We start from the raw sequence: 19,160 nt of genomic DNA, 5'->3' as shown, positions 1-19,160 counted from the left end.
TCACTTGTCAAATCAAGTCAAAATATACTTTTATTTGATTCATTAAAAAAATCATAAAAGGATGGACAACCATCATAAAACGCAGTGCTTTAGTATATACATTTTTAAAAACCTAAAAAGACTTAAGGTTGATGTCAGAATAAAGAGATGCTTATTACTTTAAAAATAATGACGAATAGAACAATGCATTTGGGAGAAATCTGCTAATTAGTTGGCTGCTTGGCAGGGTCGCATTTTGCCAGTTCTTTTGCTGCGATTTTCCATAGTATTATGGCTCTACAGGACAGAGGAATTGACGACCCTCCGAGACATTTAATGACCACTGCTCTACATGTTCTTGTTTGTTCCTTCCTTAGAGCCTCCCGGAGAATGGATTTTCGGGCTTCCAATAAAAAAGAGCAAGTACATAGAAAATGTAGTAGTGACTCTTCCCCTTGACCACAGAGACGACACTCCTTGGATGGCCATATTTGTTTCCATTTTGGGGTCAAATCCTTTGAGGGGAAAGACCCCATGCGTATCAAAGTCAGATAATGTTTTTTCTGATTGGAGAATTGTTCCAAAAGATATTGTTGCGGCTTCAGCCTCTGGTAATCCTTTATCACAGCCCAGGCATGATGTTTTTTTGCAAAGGACGTTTTATCAGTTAATAAAGAGGTCCGTTTGATAGCGTTATTGACTACGATTTTAAATCCGGAGTACGTTGTGAGGGTGAGCCAAGCATCCTCTAACTGTAATGCCGACAGGGATTCCTTCAGGGCTGCTGTAGCTGAGTTAGCTAGGCTCTTTTGGTTTTCAATCTCGACCCAACAATGGTGGGCTAGGGTGTTATCTTCTGCCTCCCTCATCTTCCAGTAGTATTTTACTAGGGTGCCTTGTCTGGCCATAATCTGATTTTTTAGACCATATTCTAGGCGGATTTGTGCCTGTGAGGTGTGTAGCGGAATTGAGAACAGTCTCTTAAATAGTATAGATTGTGCTGTATTTAGGACTGTGGCATCTTTAGTATTCAGAATTTCTGAGCCGTATGAAATGGAAGGTAAAAATTTTGCAGCAATCACTTTAAGCAGGTGGGCAGTGGAGCATCCTATAAGTTTTTTCCTTAGAGTTTTAAAAGCAAACAACAGTTGTTTGGCTTTCAAGCGACCTTGGTCCAAGTGTGATTTGAAGTTAAGCTTACAATCTAGCTGAAAGCCCAGGTATTTATAGCACGTAACCCTTGTCAATTGATGCTCACCCAAATTCCAGGAAAAAGTTTGACTTTTCGGTGTTTTAATAGATTTTGAGAAACACATAACTTTTGTTTTTTTATGGTTAATCGTGAGTTGGTTCGAGGTGGCATAGTCTCCTAGTTCTGTGATCAGTTTCTGTAGGCCTATGGGAGTTTGTGCTAGCAGGACGATGTCATCGGCATATTGGACACAAGGGATCGGTTTTTGTTCCCAATTTTGGAGGGTCTGCTTGGATTAACCTGAGGCGCTTATCGAGATCGGAGGTGTAAATGTTAAATAGACAGGGTGCCAGTACGCAACCCTGTTTTAGCCCATTGGAGGTTGGAATTTTGCCGGTTAAACTGGACCCATCTCCTTTCTTGATTTGTACCCACGTATGTGAGTATAGATTGATGATGGTCATCAGGAGTCGTGGCGAAACCCCCCAGTCTTGCATTTTTGCCCATAAGTTGGTTCTTGAAACTTTATCGAAAGCTGCTTTTAGGTCGATAAAGCAGGCGTACAAGGGCCTAGATTTTGCAAATGACTGATTGGCTATGAGACCTGGTCTCATGATCATCTGTCATTTGAACATCAGAATCAGAATATCTGATCCTACTGCCTGATGATGACATCATGCACCATGAAGAAGAAGCTCACATTTAACCTTTTGATAACCCTCCTCATATGGTGGGCTCTGTGATTTTGCCCTCCTACATTACCGTAAAGCTGTCTACCTTGGTCTTCTGGCCACTCAAATCAAGTTGCAAAGAATTCAAAACATGGCTGTGTAGCAGGTTTAGGGACTTCACAGGTTTGAGCATTTCTCATCATCTTGCTGTGCTTAGCACTGGCTCCCACCCCACTGCACAGACTTGAAGGTGGTATGTATTCAGTAAGACGCCGACCACTGCACTGATCCTAAGCAGCTCCTCAATAGGCTTTACACCATCTTCCTCCCAGAACATTGCACTCAGACTCTCTCTCTCATCCACAACAAAGAATGCAATTGCGGTACATCCTTCCTACCTACGGTCCCATCTTTGGAAAGCCCCCCTGTTCCTGTTAGACTTGAGCATGACTTCTAATGTTGCTCTCTGTAACTCTAAAATGGCAACTCCTCTCTGCTCTTAATCTTGGTCGGTGTCTCTCTCTCTCTCTCTCTCTCTCTCTCTCTCTCTCTCTCTCTCTCTCTCTCTCTCTCTATCTCTCTCCCTCTCCCTCTCCCCCCCTCTCTCTCTCCCCCTCTCTCCCCCTCTCTCCCTCTCTCGCTCTCTCCCTCTCTCTCCCCCCCTCTCTCTCTCCCTCTCTCTACCCCCTCTCTCCCCCCCCCTCTCTCTCTCTCCCTCTCGCTCTCTCCCTCTCGCTCTCTCCCTCTCCCCCTCTCTCTCTCTCTCCCTCCCTCCCTCGCTCTTGCTCTCCACTCTCTCTCTCCCTCTCTCTCTCTCCCTCTCCCCCCTCCCTCTTCCTCTCTCTCTCTATCTCTCCCCCCTCTCTCTCTCTCTCCCTCTCGCTCTCTCCCTCTCTCTCTCTCCCTCTCTCGCTCTCTCCCTCTCCCCCCCCTCTCTCTCTCTCCCTCTCTCTTCCCCCCTCTCTCTCACCCTCTCCCTCTCCCCCCTCTCTCTCTCCCTCCCTCTCTCTCTCCCCCTCTCTCTCCCTCTCTCTCTCCCTCTCCACTCTCTCTCCCTCTCTCTCTCCCCCCTCTCTCTCCCTCTCCCCCCTCCCTCTTCCTCTCTCTTTCTCTCTCTCTCCCCCTTCTCTCTCTCGCTCTCCCTTCTCTCTCCCTCTGTCTCTCCCTCTCCCTCTATCTCTCCCCCCTCTCTCTCTTCTTCTCGCTCTCTCTCCCTCTCTCTCTCTCTCTCTCTCTCTCTCTCTCTCTCTCCCTCTCTCTCCCCCTCTCCCTCTCTCCCTCCCTCCTCCTGTGCTGTCTGTTCAAGCACCATGCTGCCCTCGGGTGAAGGCTGTGCTTTACAATAAATACAAATAAGTAAATATGGTAGAACACACAAATAAAAACCATGAACATACTATTGGTGTAGTCTTTCTGCAGCCTACGGCACTGAAAGCCTGGAAAACCATAAAAGACAAAGATAGAGGCAAGTTGCACAAACACCCACCACAAAAGTTCTGCCAGGATTTACTTATGTCTGTTTGCACGCGTCAGCTCATCAATGGCAGAAGGGTTCGTAGAAGCAGCCATGCTGTGTTTTTACTTCAAAAAATAAGACATAGCAGGATGAAGGATTTGGACATATTTGTTCTTGGTTTCCACAATAATATATGCTTTTCCAAAATTCACCTTTGAAAGGCGTCTTGCATTTAATGTAATTTTAACAAGTCTGTATATTTATTCAGTACACATGATTATTCCCGACTGATTTTGCATAATGAATACAAAGTATGTTGCCTCACTTTTACATAATGTTGCTTTTATTGACCGCTCCTTGTTTATAAATTATCAATTTATGCCACCTAGCAAATTATGAATGAATTAAGGTACAGCGTTTAGCAGTCATTAACTAATGCTTATAGCTTTCCTGTTTATAAGCGACACTCCAGAACTTAGGCGAGCGGTCACCGGCAGGCCTTGCAGTCAAGAGCTTTCAGATGTCCTACCCAGATCTTTGGTCCAGGCAGGCAACTTCCAACATAATAAAAACAATACATGTTAATGCTATTGCACTTACAGTGTAGTTTTTGCAGTTTCAGAAGGACTCTAAATTACAGGCGTTACTATTATCCAATGTAATGGCTCTCATTTTAACTTCAGAAGGATGAATTGTCAAGCTGGCCCGCTGCGATTTGAGTTCGTGACCAGGAGGCCAGAGCAGTCAGCTGCGAGCGCATAACGGACTTGCGCATTCTCGCCTCAAGGATGATAAATTTCTGCAATAATCTTCCTTCAACACATGCACTGCGCGATTTTAACCAACTCTTCCTTACTGAAGAACCACTTGGCAGACAGGCGCTATATTCGGCCCGAAGAGCTGCATCCGTAGTCTCTATACACATATCGGCAGGTCATCCGCGGTTATGCTCTACTTATTGGTTATTGTTGGAATCTCGCCCATGGTTGTGTTCCCAAGCCCTTTCCCTCAGACTCCTACTTTGACAGCCGTGATCACTATGAGGTGTCTTCATAAAGACATCATGGTCCGATCCATGGGTCTTGCAGACTGCCAAAAGCTGGATCTCTGGATCAGACTGTAGCGAGCCGTGGCGCGAATGATGGCTATCATGGCGGACTCCCGCAAGGGCTGTGATTACATCTGGAGTCCACTAGTTGGTTATTTGTCGGAAGGCTTGCCACTCTTTGCCGGTGGTCCTTCACCTCTTTCATACATAACTGGTTTGGTCTGGTCGCGGTTTCATCGGGAGCCGTGGCTCTTAGGGCTCTAATGTCCCCCTCACGTGCAGACCCCCACTCTACCTGGGCCGGAAGAATTGGGCCCTGTTGGCCCACCTGGCACTAGTCACCGCCTGCTCCTTGCTCTCCTCAACCACTTTATGGTTATGTATAATGGATTCCACTGGATTGTTTATTTGTTTCCCATTTTGTTTATGTTGCCAGCTCTCGATCATAGCGCCTGGGTGCAACAAGCGAGGTGTAGATTGTACAATATATACAATGTGATAATGGGACGTTTGCACTTAGAAACGCTAAGAGTTATGCCAAGAAGTTGTGTAAAACTGTGTATTGTCTATACATACCTGATGATCCTGGCATGTGTCAGAGCTCGGTTGAGCTTCAAAAGTTGTTAAAACCAAGAAAAAGATTGACAAAAAAATACCTGGATCTCTTCTGCGATTGATGATCTACAGTGAAATCTGCACACCCGACAGCATTCCATCCTTTTCAACGTCTGTGGACCTCACAGTGCTGCAGAACCTCTGTACCCTTGGTCTTGGTCTCCTATCTCTCCTCAAGCCACCCTCTGTAAGTTATCTTGAGAGGAGCGGCAGGAAGTGGTCTAAAGACCAGGAGAGAAGGAGGAAAGGATCCGCTTTGTCTGTTGCCACCTTCCATGCGGGCTCAGAGGTAGAGCCGTGCTATGCTGTCAATCACGCTGCCTACCACTCCCTGAAGGCTGATCCAAACTGTAAACAATATGGACAATAGAGGAACAGGAGAAGGGGACTTACCCAATACCACACTTTGTGGCTGTTGTCCTGTGGGCTGATAAAGACATGAATTACATACAGACTGAGCAATGACTTGAGAAGGCTGACCGACATCTTACGTATGCAAACAAATACAACAAATATAAAGCAGTGTTTTATACCAGACCATAACATTTTCCAAAATCATTGTATCGGCGGCATAAGTACAGAATCCTTAAATAATAGATATGTGATTTTTTAAAGAGGGTTAGCCTTCCTGTTTGTGTTCCCCAAAAGTCACAAGAAACAGGTTTAACTATGAAGGAAAATTAGCACCCTCAAACCATGTAACCCAAGTATGTGTATGGCCAGCCAGGAGTGGTGCTATATGTACCACAGTGAATTTAGAGTGTACGCTTTGTTAGAGAGCCCTTATCGGACGATACCCAGTCAAGTGGTCTGAAATCAAAACAGAGCATACAAAAAGCAAATTTTGTGATTCTATTGTTGAGGCAGGGAGTCCTCAAATGAACAATAAATCAGTTCCTTACCAAGTTATTATATTTGTCACTCTATCCTACAGTATTTGCATACCAATCCCCCACCCAGTCAGGTGTGGGTTCCACTTCTTACTTTAATGTTGCTTCTTGTCTGAAGTTATTATGGATAAACGCAGTTACCTCCATGTACGTGGCTTCTTGGTGTAAACCTCTTATAGCGGAGTAGTACATAACCTGCATTCCTAAGAATATGAGTAACATCTTTCCAAAGCGCAGATTACCTAGTAATATGCAAATGTAGGGCAAGAGAGTTCGACCTGATGTTTTAGATTAATGCAGCTGCAGTTTGGGAGATGTAACCCTGGATTTATTCTCTAAACACGGATATAGGTGTCACTGTTCGGTACGATAAACGGGATATACTTGGATCTTGTCATGTCCGTGATGTATTAGGCTAGGAGGATAATGGAATTATAAACTTACTGAAACAGAATAACATTATTTCATCGTTCTACTACATAGTTCCATACGAAAGCCCTGAAGAAGGTAATTTCATGAACGAAACACATTGGCTAGAGGCTGTTTTTATGAAAATGGAATAAAGAAAGAAAAATAAAGAAGATTCTTACAAACTGGAAGCTTTGGACTATTCACTTTGGGTGCACCTTCCCATATTGTGTTCTCTAGAGAGACAGAAGATATTTTGGTTCAGGAGGGGTTGTATCAGTGAAACATCTCGATGAAGACATGAAGACTGCCATCATAGAATGCCTGCTGCACAATACAAAGTGGGACCAATTCACAAAGGCAATCAAGAGTATGTAAAGTAGTACTTCTGTATGTATATGTAATTGTGGTCACATATAATACATCACATTCCGCCGAAGGGTTCCCGCGACAAGCCACGCTGCCAGGAGGAGGGGGCTGGAGAGGTGAACGAAAACGCTGGGGCGGCTGCACAGCCGAGGGACCAGGATCGAACCTCATTCTTGGGGAGAGCACAATCTGAGGAGACAGCACTTTCGCCCGTGTCCCTGGGCATCAAAGGCATAGAGCACTTTTCACATGACCCCCGGAGGGACTTTAAATCACTGGCGGCGGCTCTGCGACAAGGGACCGGGCCAAGACTTGCCTGTCTTAGCCCGCTATAGACCGGGAGAGGCCGGGCTGGGCCAAAACTCTGTCATCTGCCACATCTAAGGTTCTGTGTACTGTGATTAAAGCAAAGGACTTATTAGTTGGATTTTATTGAAGAACGGTCAATGATTTTGTAAATTGCCGAGCTCGCACCACTTCCCCCGAGAAGGAAAACTGAGTGAAGCAAAGTATTACCTTTTTGACATCCTGATTCCTTGACTTGTGGGGACAAGGAAACCAGCCACAGAAGGGTGAACCTACCTGCGGACCAGACACTCGCCTGCTCGCTCCTGGGGCCCAAACGCTGTAAGTCTCGCCGTCGCTGCATTCCATCCCGTGGCTAGAGACTACAGCTCCCAGGGAGCCTAGCGGCCACTTCCTGCATCCGGCCAGAGCGCGCCACGAGGGGCTACATTAACGGACGCTTCATCCGCGTCGCGGGACTCGCGCGGGCGTGCGCCGGGCAAAGGGCGGGCCCTCTTTGGCCCTCAGAGGCCGGACGGGACGGGCCACAGACCCTGGCTCCTGTATAAGGACCTAGTTCATTCAAGTGAGACATTGTCTGTTTATATATTTTAATTCCTTTTTAACTTGTGGATAATTGTTGCATCAGATTGAGATAATACAGGTCTCTCTACGCCTACTGGGGACTTGGGGCATACTGTAACAGCTATAATGCCCAAAATGATTTCGGACCCACCAACAGCTGGCCTGCTTACCATGGACAATTTCCTGGTAAAAAAAAGTTACTCAAATAAATAACGAACGTAGGGCCTCCTTAGGCAGCAAAAATCTCCCCCCCCCCACCCCCCCCCTTGGATAATGTACCTATTGAAATATCAGAAGGTCCAGAAGGCACTTTAGAAGATGCCCTACATAGTACAGGGGGATCTAGCATAGTGGTACAGGTACAGGTACATCCTGAGACGCCCGTAGACTTGCACAACACATCGGAGGAAGACTGAGCCAAGGAAGAGTTAGTAGAGGCCCCTTCCACACAAAGGCCAGTGAGGAAGTGTAGAAAGACTCAAGGGAGGCGCGGGGGGAACCTACAGCACCAGTAACCCAGCCAATTCAACAGGTTCCTGCACCCTTGAGTACTCGTGCAGCTGCTCCGCAGAGGGCTAAACTTAGGAATGTAAATCTCCCTCCTGATTGTGTGCCATATGTTGTGGTGCTAACCAATGTTCCACGCTACGAAGAAGTACCAGCCCAACCACACGGAGTATCTCATGACTCTCTAAAAAATAAAACGGTGGCGTGGTTAAACAAAAATTGTGGTTACCCAACTCATTACTATGACCAAATTATTTCTACTGAAAGGGTCAATTGGGTCGGCCCTTCGAGGAAGGCGACCACGGGGGATTGTGTGGTTGTTAATTTCCAGCATCCCCAACATGTCACAACAGTTTTACTGCGTGCATCCTCATTAGTGTACAATGCAAACAGTGTTTGTGTGTGCCCTCTGGGTTACTTCTATGCTCCTGACCAGAATTTCCCCAAAGACCCTCGAAGGTATAGGCCTACATCCCATGCTCAGACTCCAATTTCGGCAGTACCATACATGTACAATAATAATACCCATGGGTTGAATGGTTGGCAGACACCGGCAGCAAATTCTAACGCTGTCAATCAGAGCATGAGAGGGTACAATGTTCCGACACATAATCGCTTCGAAATGTTTTCAGGGCTGGACGCTTGCGACTGACTGATGGTGCCGGATGGTCAGAGTATTGTACAGTCTCCTGTAGGACAGCTGACAGAGGTGAATCCACCCACAATATATAAAAATAACGTCATATGCTGGAATGTGGCGGGTCTAGAAAACAAAATGCAAGATGAAAGCTGGTTATCATACATTAGGGGCTTTCAGATTATTTGCCTTCAAGAAACCTGGTCAGTAAAATGTGAAATGTGTATTGAAGGTTACAAGGCATATTTTGTACCTGCTATACCAGTAAACCGGGGAAGGCCTAAGGGTGGCATGGTAATGTTTATCTCGGTAGCACTGACATGTACAATTGATAGCAGGGCATCAAGCAACCCCGGTATACAAGGCCTAGTTTTATCTGCTGGCAATTGCAAGGCTGGTTTGATCAATTTTTATAACTCTATCAACACTGGCACAGCTCATGGCAACCTATAAATTTTAAATGACTATATAGGTACCTCAATGAGGAATTGTTCACACAACTTATTGATCATGGGCGATTTTATTATTCACCCTTGCGGTGACCCCCTAGGGAAAAACCTTCAGGAATTAGACTGCCCCTGACTAAACGGTCTACATCTGGAGCATACTATGGAGGGGGTCAGTTTTAATAACTTTCTTAATGACCATGGTCTTACTTTAGCAATGGCACTCTGTGACCCCTCTAAGCGCTTTGTCACCCCAACTTTTAAAGGGCACGGAAAGGGGACTTTTATCGACTATATGTTGTTAACCCTGCCCATGCAGGTCCTTGTGCATTCATTCTCTATAGATAATAATGCACTCAGTGATCATAACCCACTCACCATACATCTAAGGGGGCCCTGGGTGGCTAGCGTAAGTCGCAACTTGGCCAGGGGTAGGGTAACATCAACGGATTGCAGACGCCGCCTAAAATGGTCTATGTGCACCCCGGACCTCATATATCAGAACATCAAAAATACCTGCAGTGATATAATCATTAGATGCACACAGGATGACTCTGTTCCAACTCAGGTCCTGTCTGACTACCAGAGCTTAACAGACAAAATAGCTTTTCTAATGACAGAACCATTAAAGAGTAGAGGGAGGGAGGGCCCGAGGTGGTTCAACAAGGAATGCTCTAAAGCTGCCCGTGACCTTAGAGCTGCTTTGTCGGTAATACCAAGAAACAAGGAATTAGTCCAGAGGTCACGTAAAGAGTACAAATCAGTCATCGCCTCACGGAAGGAGGTATTGAAGAATGAGGCTTGAGCTGAGATCCTGGAACCACAATCACTGAAAAATAGCGCCAGATTTTGGGCGGTGCTTAAGAAACCATTTCTGGTGCAAGATTTGGGTGAGGGGTTAGAATGTGTTATAACAAAAGATGAATGGGTTGCACATGTCAAACAATTGTATGGGGGCAGTGAGGTCAACACTGTACTTTCTGAATGTACCAAAGGGGGCCCATGCCTTAATGTCAGTATAGGAGAGGTTTTAGTGGGGATAGAGGGACTCACAGCGGGAAAATCACCAGGCCCCGATGGGATACCCCCAGATCTTTTCAAATCTGATCCTAATTTTTGGGCTCCGATTATTGTGGCGGTTATTAATGCAGCCGTGAGAGTCGGATGTCCACTATCCTGGGGGCTCTCCACTATCGTGCCTATATTTAAAAAAGGGGATAGGGATAGCCCCCTCTGTTACAGGCCTATCTCCCTAATTAACTCCATGGCGAAACTAGTGGGGAGAATTGTACTGCAGCGTCTCTCTGAGTGGACACGGGACAATAACATCATGTCTATTACTCAATATGGTTTTTGTAATGGCCGCTCTACCACAACACAATGTCTAAATCTCTTCTTAATACTCAGCAAACATACTATTGCACAAAAGGGTACAGTCCACCTGGCCTTCCTGGACCTATCCTCAGCTTTCGACTGTGTGAACAGGGGGAAGCTGTGGGGGTCCATGAGGGATAAGGGAGTAGACAACGGTATTATAAACTTTTTGGTTGACCTCCATAGTAACACAAGTGCAAATATAAGGTATTGCCAAGACCGGTCAGTAACTGATGATTTTAGAACAGGGAAGGGGGTGCGGCAAGGCTGCATATTAGCTCCATTCCTTTTTAATTTTTACATAAATGAGCTGGATAGCGTTTTACAGGAGGTGAAAGCAGACAGTCTGAGAGTGGGGAAAAGAAGCATTCCTGTCTTGTTATACGCAGATGATGCGGTGTTGTTAGCAAGAACTGAAAAAGGCCTTCAACTACTCCTTAATGCATTTAAAAAGTTCATGGAAGATAGAGATTTGTTAGTGAACAACTCTAAATCTTACATTATGCAAGTCGGGAAACAGCCAAAGAGACAATATACCTTCAAACTAGATAAGGCAGTAATACCGTTTTCTAATACATTCTCCTATCTAGGAGTTCTCTTTGACTCCAAATTATCGTGGGGCCCACAACTTGCGAAGAAAAGATGTGACGTGACTAGGGTTAATGCCTCCATTTTTAAATTTGCTTCAAAACTTGGTAAAAAGCCCACGGCTGCAATGATAAAATTGTATGACGCAAAATCTGTAGCAACTGCAGCCTATGGTAGTGAGCTCTGGGGCTACATGGCTGGGGATTAACTTCAGATAACAGAAAATTCTTTCTACAAATGGCTTCTGTGTGTCCCGGCCTCCACCTCCAACTTTGCAGTTCACGAGGAGCTAGGAGTGGGGTATTTGAGCGATATCCTATCCCTACGACCTCTGACCTGCTGGTTGAAAATGTGGTTGTGTGAAGATATCCCCCTAACACATTTAATTGTTAATGACTTTATGGCTCATGATAACGCGGTGGGCACTCCCTGGATGAAGTATTTAAAAACCTGCTTCTCTGAGATGGGTCGTCCTGATCTGTTTGAACACCCGTCGGGAATTGTAAAGGGGGACATTGATCTAATCAAGCAGACCTTTCTTCTGTGTAAGAAGGCTGTGAGGGAGGGTGTTGAGTTACAAAAAGTAAGTGTACGGAAATTTATTATGGTTAAAACCTGCTTGACAACAGAGCCTTACCTACTCGGCACACTTAGCACTCACGATAAGTTTTTATTAACAAGATTCAGATTCAATCTGTTTCAACATCTGCTTATCAGACCCAAAAAGGAGAGTTTTTGTAAAAATCCAATATCCTGTGGCTGCGACAGAAAGTCTCCACAGGATATGTTGCACTTTATGTTTTTATGCAGATTTTATGAATTCCCACGTAAACGCTTTTTAATTGCTCTTTTAAAGAAACTAAATTTTAATCAGATACGACCAGCCTTTTTATATTTACAATTGCTGCACAGTGACAGTGTCCTTCAAGTTCTTGAACTTTTAAAATTGTCTCTTAAATTGCGAATTTGTTTGGACCAATGAATGAAGTGATTATAATGAACTGAGCTCTACGGATCTAATGTAGACAGTCCTATTAATATTTGCAATCATATTTTATCTAATGTCATTTTATGTATGTACTGTATGTTTATGCACTTTTATGGTTGAAATACACCGAATAAAGTCTTTTTTGAATTTGAATTTGAATACATCACATTGAAATGAAAAAGAGAGAACACCTCTTTTAAGACCCTTCCTAAATATGATGTGCAGCAAGTCAGTAAATCAATTTTGCAATTTGGAAAGGTTTTCTGTCATTGGAAAATGGGTTTACTAGTTAGTAAAAAGCCGTTTTTCTACACAAAACGAAATAATATTTGCAAACTGCAGTGTTTGCAACTTCACAATGGCTTTCTGCAAAGTGGCTATCTCAGGTCCCAGCTCTCTTGTTCTAGCACATAAAATAATTAACTGCCATCTCTACATTGGCCCCGTACTTATATCTACAGATTTACGAAATTGTATTATTTGTGTGCATTTCCCCCTTTCCCCTCTCTTTTTGCTTCTTTTTCTTCTTTGTCTTTCTTTTGTTTGTGTACCTAATCTCAACTATCCATTTGCAGGTTTTACTTCTGTTTTCACTCTTTTGCTTCCATATTGAATCATTTTGGGTGAAATTAATTTTCCCGTGTTTTTTTTATTTTTCCTGTGTTTTTCTCTTCTCCTATATATTGCCTTTCTTTGCAAATACTCATTTGCAAGTGTTACATGTAAAATCTGAAAATATATGATTTGGAATTAAGGTTTGACCACAACAGTGTCAGAGATACAAAAAAAAATTTGCAGATAGAGCTAAGTTTCCTCTCACAAAAAAGTCTGAATACGGACACTGGCCAAACCAAATTACCCTGGAGGCAGTGGAACCGGGGGACTTTAGGTTCTTCGTCAAGCATTGCCGTTAAACCCCAGGCTAAAACACAGTCAAGTCTCACAGGACATTAAAGAACATCAAGAGCAACAAGCCAGATGACATATAGACACTCAAAATATGAAAGAAAGAAGCACAAGTTAAATATGGAGATGTAAGTCTTTATTTTTACATCATTTGGCAAAACGAGGGTTTGACACCGGAAGGAAATGGAGGTTGAAATGGAGATGATACAAAATACTTTATATTTTTGCATTGAAATTTCAATGTGTGGCGTGAAACTGGATCCTGGTCTCCAGGAGAAATACTTGCATAAAAAAGCTCTAAAATGTGCCCAGATTGGATGCATAGTCTTAAACATTCTCACCACAATGCATTTCAAGCAAGTTGGAATCAATGACTATCGGTTTACACCTTAAGTAGTAGCTCCACTGACAGTGAGAAGAAGCCGGTGCATGAGTGTGGCAAGTTCTCCAAGAGCGACCACGCAGCACTGCTAGAAGACAAAGGCCGAAGTCTGTGAGCTTGTGTAGTTTCTACACTCATATTGTGCAGGACATGACACACCATCGATAGACAGTGGACCTTAAGACAAATTATTTGTGCACCACTACAAAAGGCTTCTGTTGAAAAGAAATGCACATTTAGGTGGATGGTCATTTTTTAGTGAAGTTGTTGCGTCATCAGGCATGTGGCAGTAAGTATGTGAGCGCTTTTGTGCCTCCTATAGTGGCAGGCACCACAATCTTTTTTCCCCAATGTAAGGGTCACTGGAAGCAAGTTTAGGAAGCACAAACGCACTTGTAAAATAAGACAGACCATGCCTAAAAATAGCAGATTTAGGCCAACTTCACATTGCTGTTATTGAGAACCAAAAGCAGATGTAAAACAACTGATGTCCATTGCCCACTAACATAATACAAGAACTATGGTGTCGGCAAATTACAGTCCTTCCACAAACTACTAATACCACAATCCAATTTTGATCAAATGTCCATATTGTATATATACTTGGTCTTCAGTTGTGATGAATGGGCGAAAAGTTCAATTCAGGCCACAACCTCCTTCTCTTGCTGTATTTGTTTGAATAAATGATCTTGAATTCGTTTTTTGAGCAATACAAACCAATAAGCAATAAACATTTTTTACATCTCATCTCAAAAAACGTCAATTTTCCATGGCCACGCACAAACCCAACATGCCCGCTTCCACCCAAAAGGCCAAGCCTTATATTGGGAACGGTCCAAAATATAAAAGAATATCTTACTCATTAGGTTTTAACACCATATATTCAGAAACGCACAGTTCCCCTTGACTCATCCACTCCTCTTTGTGCTGTACCTGGCAGTACCACTTGCAAACAATTATACATAAATAGTCCCTTTACTGCAGTGGAACTTGGCGGCAGTGCTTCATATGACACTTCTGCATGATCACGCAACCCGAATGTCTCCATCTTTCAGCAAGTTTTGCCTTGGTTGCCTTTGCCATCAGCAGCATGGTCACGCCCGTCAGTTCTTCTTTGGCCGCTCAACAAGGATCACAGGCCATATCCCAAAAGCAAACTGTTGAAAGATGGAAGAACAATACGGTTAAGTATATCACTTGTGGCAGATAAAACCAAGCCCATTTTAGAGACACGTCAGTCCCACAGAGGCAGCAGCCAGGTACTAAGATACGGGGAGGAGACAGGTGAGGACTCAACAGAGCACTCCCATTTTTGGACTGTGCGTCTTACCAGAAGCAAGCATTACGCATTTCCTATGAAAAAGGGCACCCAAGCAAACCGTCTGTCCCACTAATGTACGCTTATATAGAATTCCGGGATTTTTGTTTAAAGATGGTAAGTATCTGATTCCACTAATATCTAATAGTCTTTAGATTTGGTCATAGACAAGGTACATCACATCAACTCAACAAACATAAATGCAAGTGCTCAGTATAGATCCGAATGTAACACTTTGCAAGCAGCAGGGCCGGACTGGCAGTATTGGGCACCGGGCATTCCCCCGGTGGGCCGCTAGGGTGAGGGCCGATTTTGGGCCCTTGGGGGCCGTTTTTGTTACAGGGCTGTTTTTGCAGCGTAGCTGCAAAATCGGCCCCTGTAACAAAATCGGCTGAAAGCGGCACAGGCAAACCGCTAGGAGGGCCGGCCTAGCGCTTTGCCAGGGCCAGTTTTGGTTCCCAGTCCGGCCCTAGCAAGCAGGAACAGGCTACCTGTGCATCATTTTTCTAGTGTAAGTCAAACCAACAGTAATGGAATTTAGCAATAGAACCCAGCAGGAAATCACAAAATTGTTAATATTTTATGCAACCAAGTTTGGGCTAATCAAATGTGCTCCGTAAAGCAGTAGTAGTTGGCAAGTCAAATATCTCAGCTCCCAAATTTGGGAGGGTACAAAGTATTATTTAAAAATATATATTGACTTATGCTTATAAAACTTTCAAATTACTAACAGAACACTAAGAGAATGTAAGAGTTGACCCACAATGCTGATAGTACAATAATAATGGGAAATGCTTCTACTCATTTTGATTTGACATTATTTAATATTGGTCTAAAACAAGAGAATCGAAGAGGCACTTGTGGTCTGATCTATAAAGCTTTACTTTGGAAAAACTTGATAGATGCTGGGAAGCATCTCCGATGTAGACTAGCACTTTTAACACATTGAATACAAAGGACAGCACTTTGAAAAATTAAGATTTGCCTGGTTTATGCATTAAAATATTTGTGAATTTCAATTGCACACAAACACCTCAAAGCTGTTCTGAAAGAAAAAGAAATCCCCAAACGACTTTAGTTTATTGCATTCACCACAGTTTCTGGGAACTTTAATATGGATTTAAAAAATATATATTTTTGTGTTTCAAGTTTCAGGAGAAACATACAACCTGCAAAATAGTAACAAAAGATCGCACATAGGTCAGTCATGAGAAGTCTAATCATCACAGCCTCAGTGGTCACACATTTCAGAAAACATCGGATGTAAAGGTAAGTGTTTCTCTTCCCCTTCCCTAAGAGTAGCACAGTTCGCATGCGGCACTCTTGTAGCAGGGCCCCAATGGGCCACTACTATTTCCGCTCCCCGTCATCTGAAATCTGTGTATCTTTGTCTCGATGGGCTAAACCTTAGTGATTCAACCAGCTACCCTAGATCTTACTGAATTTCTTTGGGCGCCCACAACTCTTGTATGTGACTCTTTTAGCCGCCATGTGCAGGCCCATACCTCTCTTCCATTCGTGGAGTGTCTTGTGTACCCCAGTGTCTTGCCACATCCTGCTTTGTTACCACTAGGCCCAGGGCGCTAAAGAGCAATAGAGTTCTGGCCACATCAACATCGCATGGGATGTCCAGAAGGATGAACTTTGGGTCCACTGGAAGGGATACCTTCAGTACAGCAATCAGTTCTATAATTATCGCACCGCAGTAGAACTGTATGTTAGGGCAGCCCAATAGCATGTGTAAAAAATCTCCCACTGCAGTCTGGCAGCACTGGCAGCTCGGGTTCTCAGCCTGATCCATTTTATGTAGCCCGGCTCTATCGTAGTATGTCCTGTGAAGGATTTTATACTGAATGAGGCGCAATCTGGCTTTGATCGCCACTTCCGCATCATGGCCGCCTCCCAGAACGTCCTCCATAGTCCCCAGCTCATCCTCCCATGTCTCCCTAAGTTTGCCAAGAGTGTCGGGCATGTTATTGTTCCGCGTCTTGTAAGTGAGTGATACTGCCTTGTTTGCAAGCGCTTCCTGGAGTACCGCCCCTCAAGTGGTGCATATTCTGGTAGGTCCGTCCCTTCCACTCCTTCCTCCCTCCATGCGTGGTGCAGCTGGGCATATTTAAGAAATTGGGATCAATGTAATTTGACGTCGGTACAGAAGGTGGAAAAGGATTTGAAATCATCCTTATCAATGACATCCCCAACTGTGGAAATCCCCACCGTATGCCAGTTTCAAAACCCTGTAGCTGATCCAGTTCCTTGGGCCAGTTCCCCTTCCACAGCAGAGTTTCCCTGGAAATCTTATGGGCCCACCCCAGTGACCGAATTGCCCCTTCCCACAATTCCATGGTAACTCGTGTCATGGGAAGCAACCAAAGTGTTCCCTTTCTTCCATATACATAGTGCAAGAACGTGTGGGGTGTCAGTGTCTCCCGTTCCAGTCTATATGTGTGGTGATCCCAAGCCACATGCATCCAGTCGTTAATGGGAGTCAGATGCACTGCCCAACAATAGGCTTCAATATACGGCAATGCCAACCCACCATAATATGGATTACGTTGTAGTGTCCTTAGGGCAAACCTTGGGTGCCCCCTTAGCCACAACAGTGATTGTAGTTCGAAGTCTATTTCCCCGAATATTGTTCTGGGGAGAGGGCGATTGGTATTCTGGACGACATATACAAACCGAAGCAGAGTAATCATTTTAAAGATGACCACCTGGTCCATTATGATGAGGGGCAGGTATCTCCATCCTGCTTAGATTTGTTTAACACCTGCAGAATGTGGTGTGTATGGCAGACCCCAGCATGGGATGTAAGAAAAACACTAAGATATTTAAAGCCGTCCGTGGCTACCTGTAGGTCCCCTGGTAGTTAAGGCCACTTCACTATGTGTCCAGGGCTGTACAGTACAGATTTGTGCCAGTTGATCTTATAGACTGAAAACCGGACAGTCGTCCATTATATGAAACAAGGTAGGAATCGTGGTGTCGGGTACTGTTACAAATAGGAGAATGTAGCCCACGTACAGGGATACCTTCTCCTCCTCGTTATAGTCAGGAGTAGCTCTGAAGCCCAATACCAAGGGTGCCCTCTAATCATACACGCTAAGGGTTCCACTATCAACGCGAACATGAGTGGGGACAGGGGTCACCCCTGTCTAGTCCCGATACCAACAGGGAAGTCCTGGGATAGCCTGCCATTAACCAGCACAGCCTCTCAGGGGGAATTGTTTAATAATGTCACCCATTTCCTGAAGTTTGGGCCATATCCAAATTTGACCAGAGTGGAATCTAAAAAGGGCCAGAGCACCTCATTGAATACTTTTTCTACATCTAATGACAAGAAGACATATGGGGTGTTCTTGACAGCCATCAACCAGTTGTGTGTTCTGCGGAGATTGCATCGGGTGGCCCGGTCGGGCATAAACCCAGACTGGTTGCAGTGGATGAAGGTCATTATTATAAAGCGTAAAAGTCGTGTTGCCAAAACTGTCGCTAGGATTTTGACCTCAGTGTTCAATAAGGAAATCGAGTGGTATGAGTCACACCTATCCCTGGGCTTACCTTCCTTATGTATAGTCACTATTGTGGCCGTGCGGAGGTCAAATGAAAGGATGCCCTCACTATATGCGTCTTGATAAAGGCCTAGTATAAGTTTTCGCATCGTTTCTAGAGCTCAGTGGGTATTCCGTTCGGGCTGGGGTTTCTTTCTGGGCACAGGCTAGCCACCACTCACTCGCTTCCGTGAGTGTCAGTCCTTCATCCAGCCCTTTCCTGTGGGGAACATCCTTTACGACGCGGATGTTACCCCGCAGTACCGTTACAACGCGGATTTTAGAACGCAAGTCGTAACCACGACTTGCGCTGGAGGGCGCTAAAGGACAAGGAATAGTAGATTTACTATTCCAACACCTTCCCTACTGTACGTAGGCTGGTTTTGGAATAGTAAATTAAACTATTCCTAAGTCCGCGCCCCTACAGCGCAAGTCGTGGTAACAACTTGCGTTGTAAAATACGCGTTGTAACGGTACGCGTGGTAATACCACGGGTCGTAACAACGTACATCCCTTTCCTGTCATCCTAACACAATCTGGGGGTCTGAATGTATTTTGTTTAGTCATCAATAGCGGCTGAGCCACTAAGTGGTCTCATTCCGTAAAATGCTTCATAGTGTGTGTCAAATGCTGTCACTATCAGCTCGTCAGTGGAGTAACTCCCTGGTCGTCTACAATGGATCTTACCCATCTAGTCTCAGTTTCTTTCCTGGTCAACCAAGCCAACAGTTTACACGCTTTGTCACTGACCTCGTAAAGTTGGTGTAGTGTAGCTAGCCTCTGTTTAGCTCCATTATGAGCGAGGTCACGGTTTTCCAATCTAAGGGCTTCATTGCCGGGTAGTCAATGGGTCTGGCGTGGCTATAGCTTGCCTTTCTAGGGCGAGTACCTGGTGTTCCAGCTCCTTTCATTTCTCCCTACCCTTTTTCTTTTTCCATGCTATACAGTTTTGTGCCCTGTCTCAC

At 44.5% G+C, this 19,160-nt stretch overlaps 1 protein-coding gene across 1 annotated transcript in view; it reads right to left on the bottom strand.

The window, feature by feature from the left end:
* Positions 1 to 13,063: 13,063 nt before the first annotated feature.
* The window catches only part of LOC147668741 (alkaline ceramidase 3-like), a 106,656-nt gene continuing 100,559 nt past the window's right edge, over positions 13,064 to 19,160 (bottom strand). Inside the window, exon 10 of the mRNA XM_086948465.1 lies at positions 13,064 to 14,483. Coding sequence (XP_086804591.1) covers positions 14,430 to 14,483 — 54 coding nt within the window. The 3' untranslated portion in view covers positions 13,064 to 14,429. The remainder of the gene's footprint in view (positions 14,484 to 19,160) is intronic.

The sequence above is a fragment of the Lissotriton vulgaris genome, unplaced genomic scaffold, assembly GCF_964263255.1.
Source record: "Lissotriton vulgaris unplaced genomic scaffold, aLisVul1.2 SCAFFOLD_3362, whole genome shotgun sequence".
Lineage (NCBI taxonomy): Eukaryota > Metazoa > Chordata > Amphibia > Caudata > Salamandridae > Lissotriton > Lissotriton vulgaris.
The sequence above is the reverse complement of the archived record's forward strand: the minus strand, read 5'-3'. Positions and strand labels throughout refer to the sequence as shown.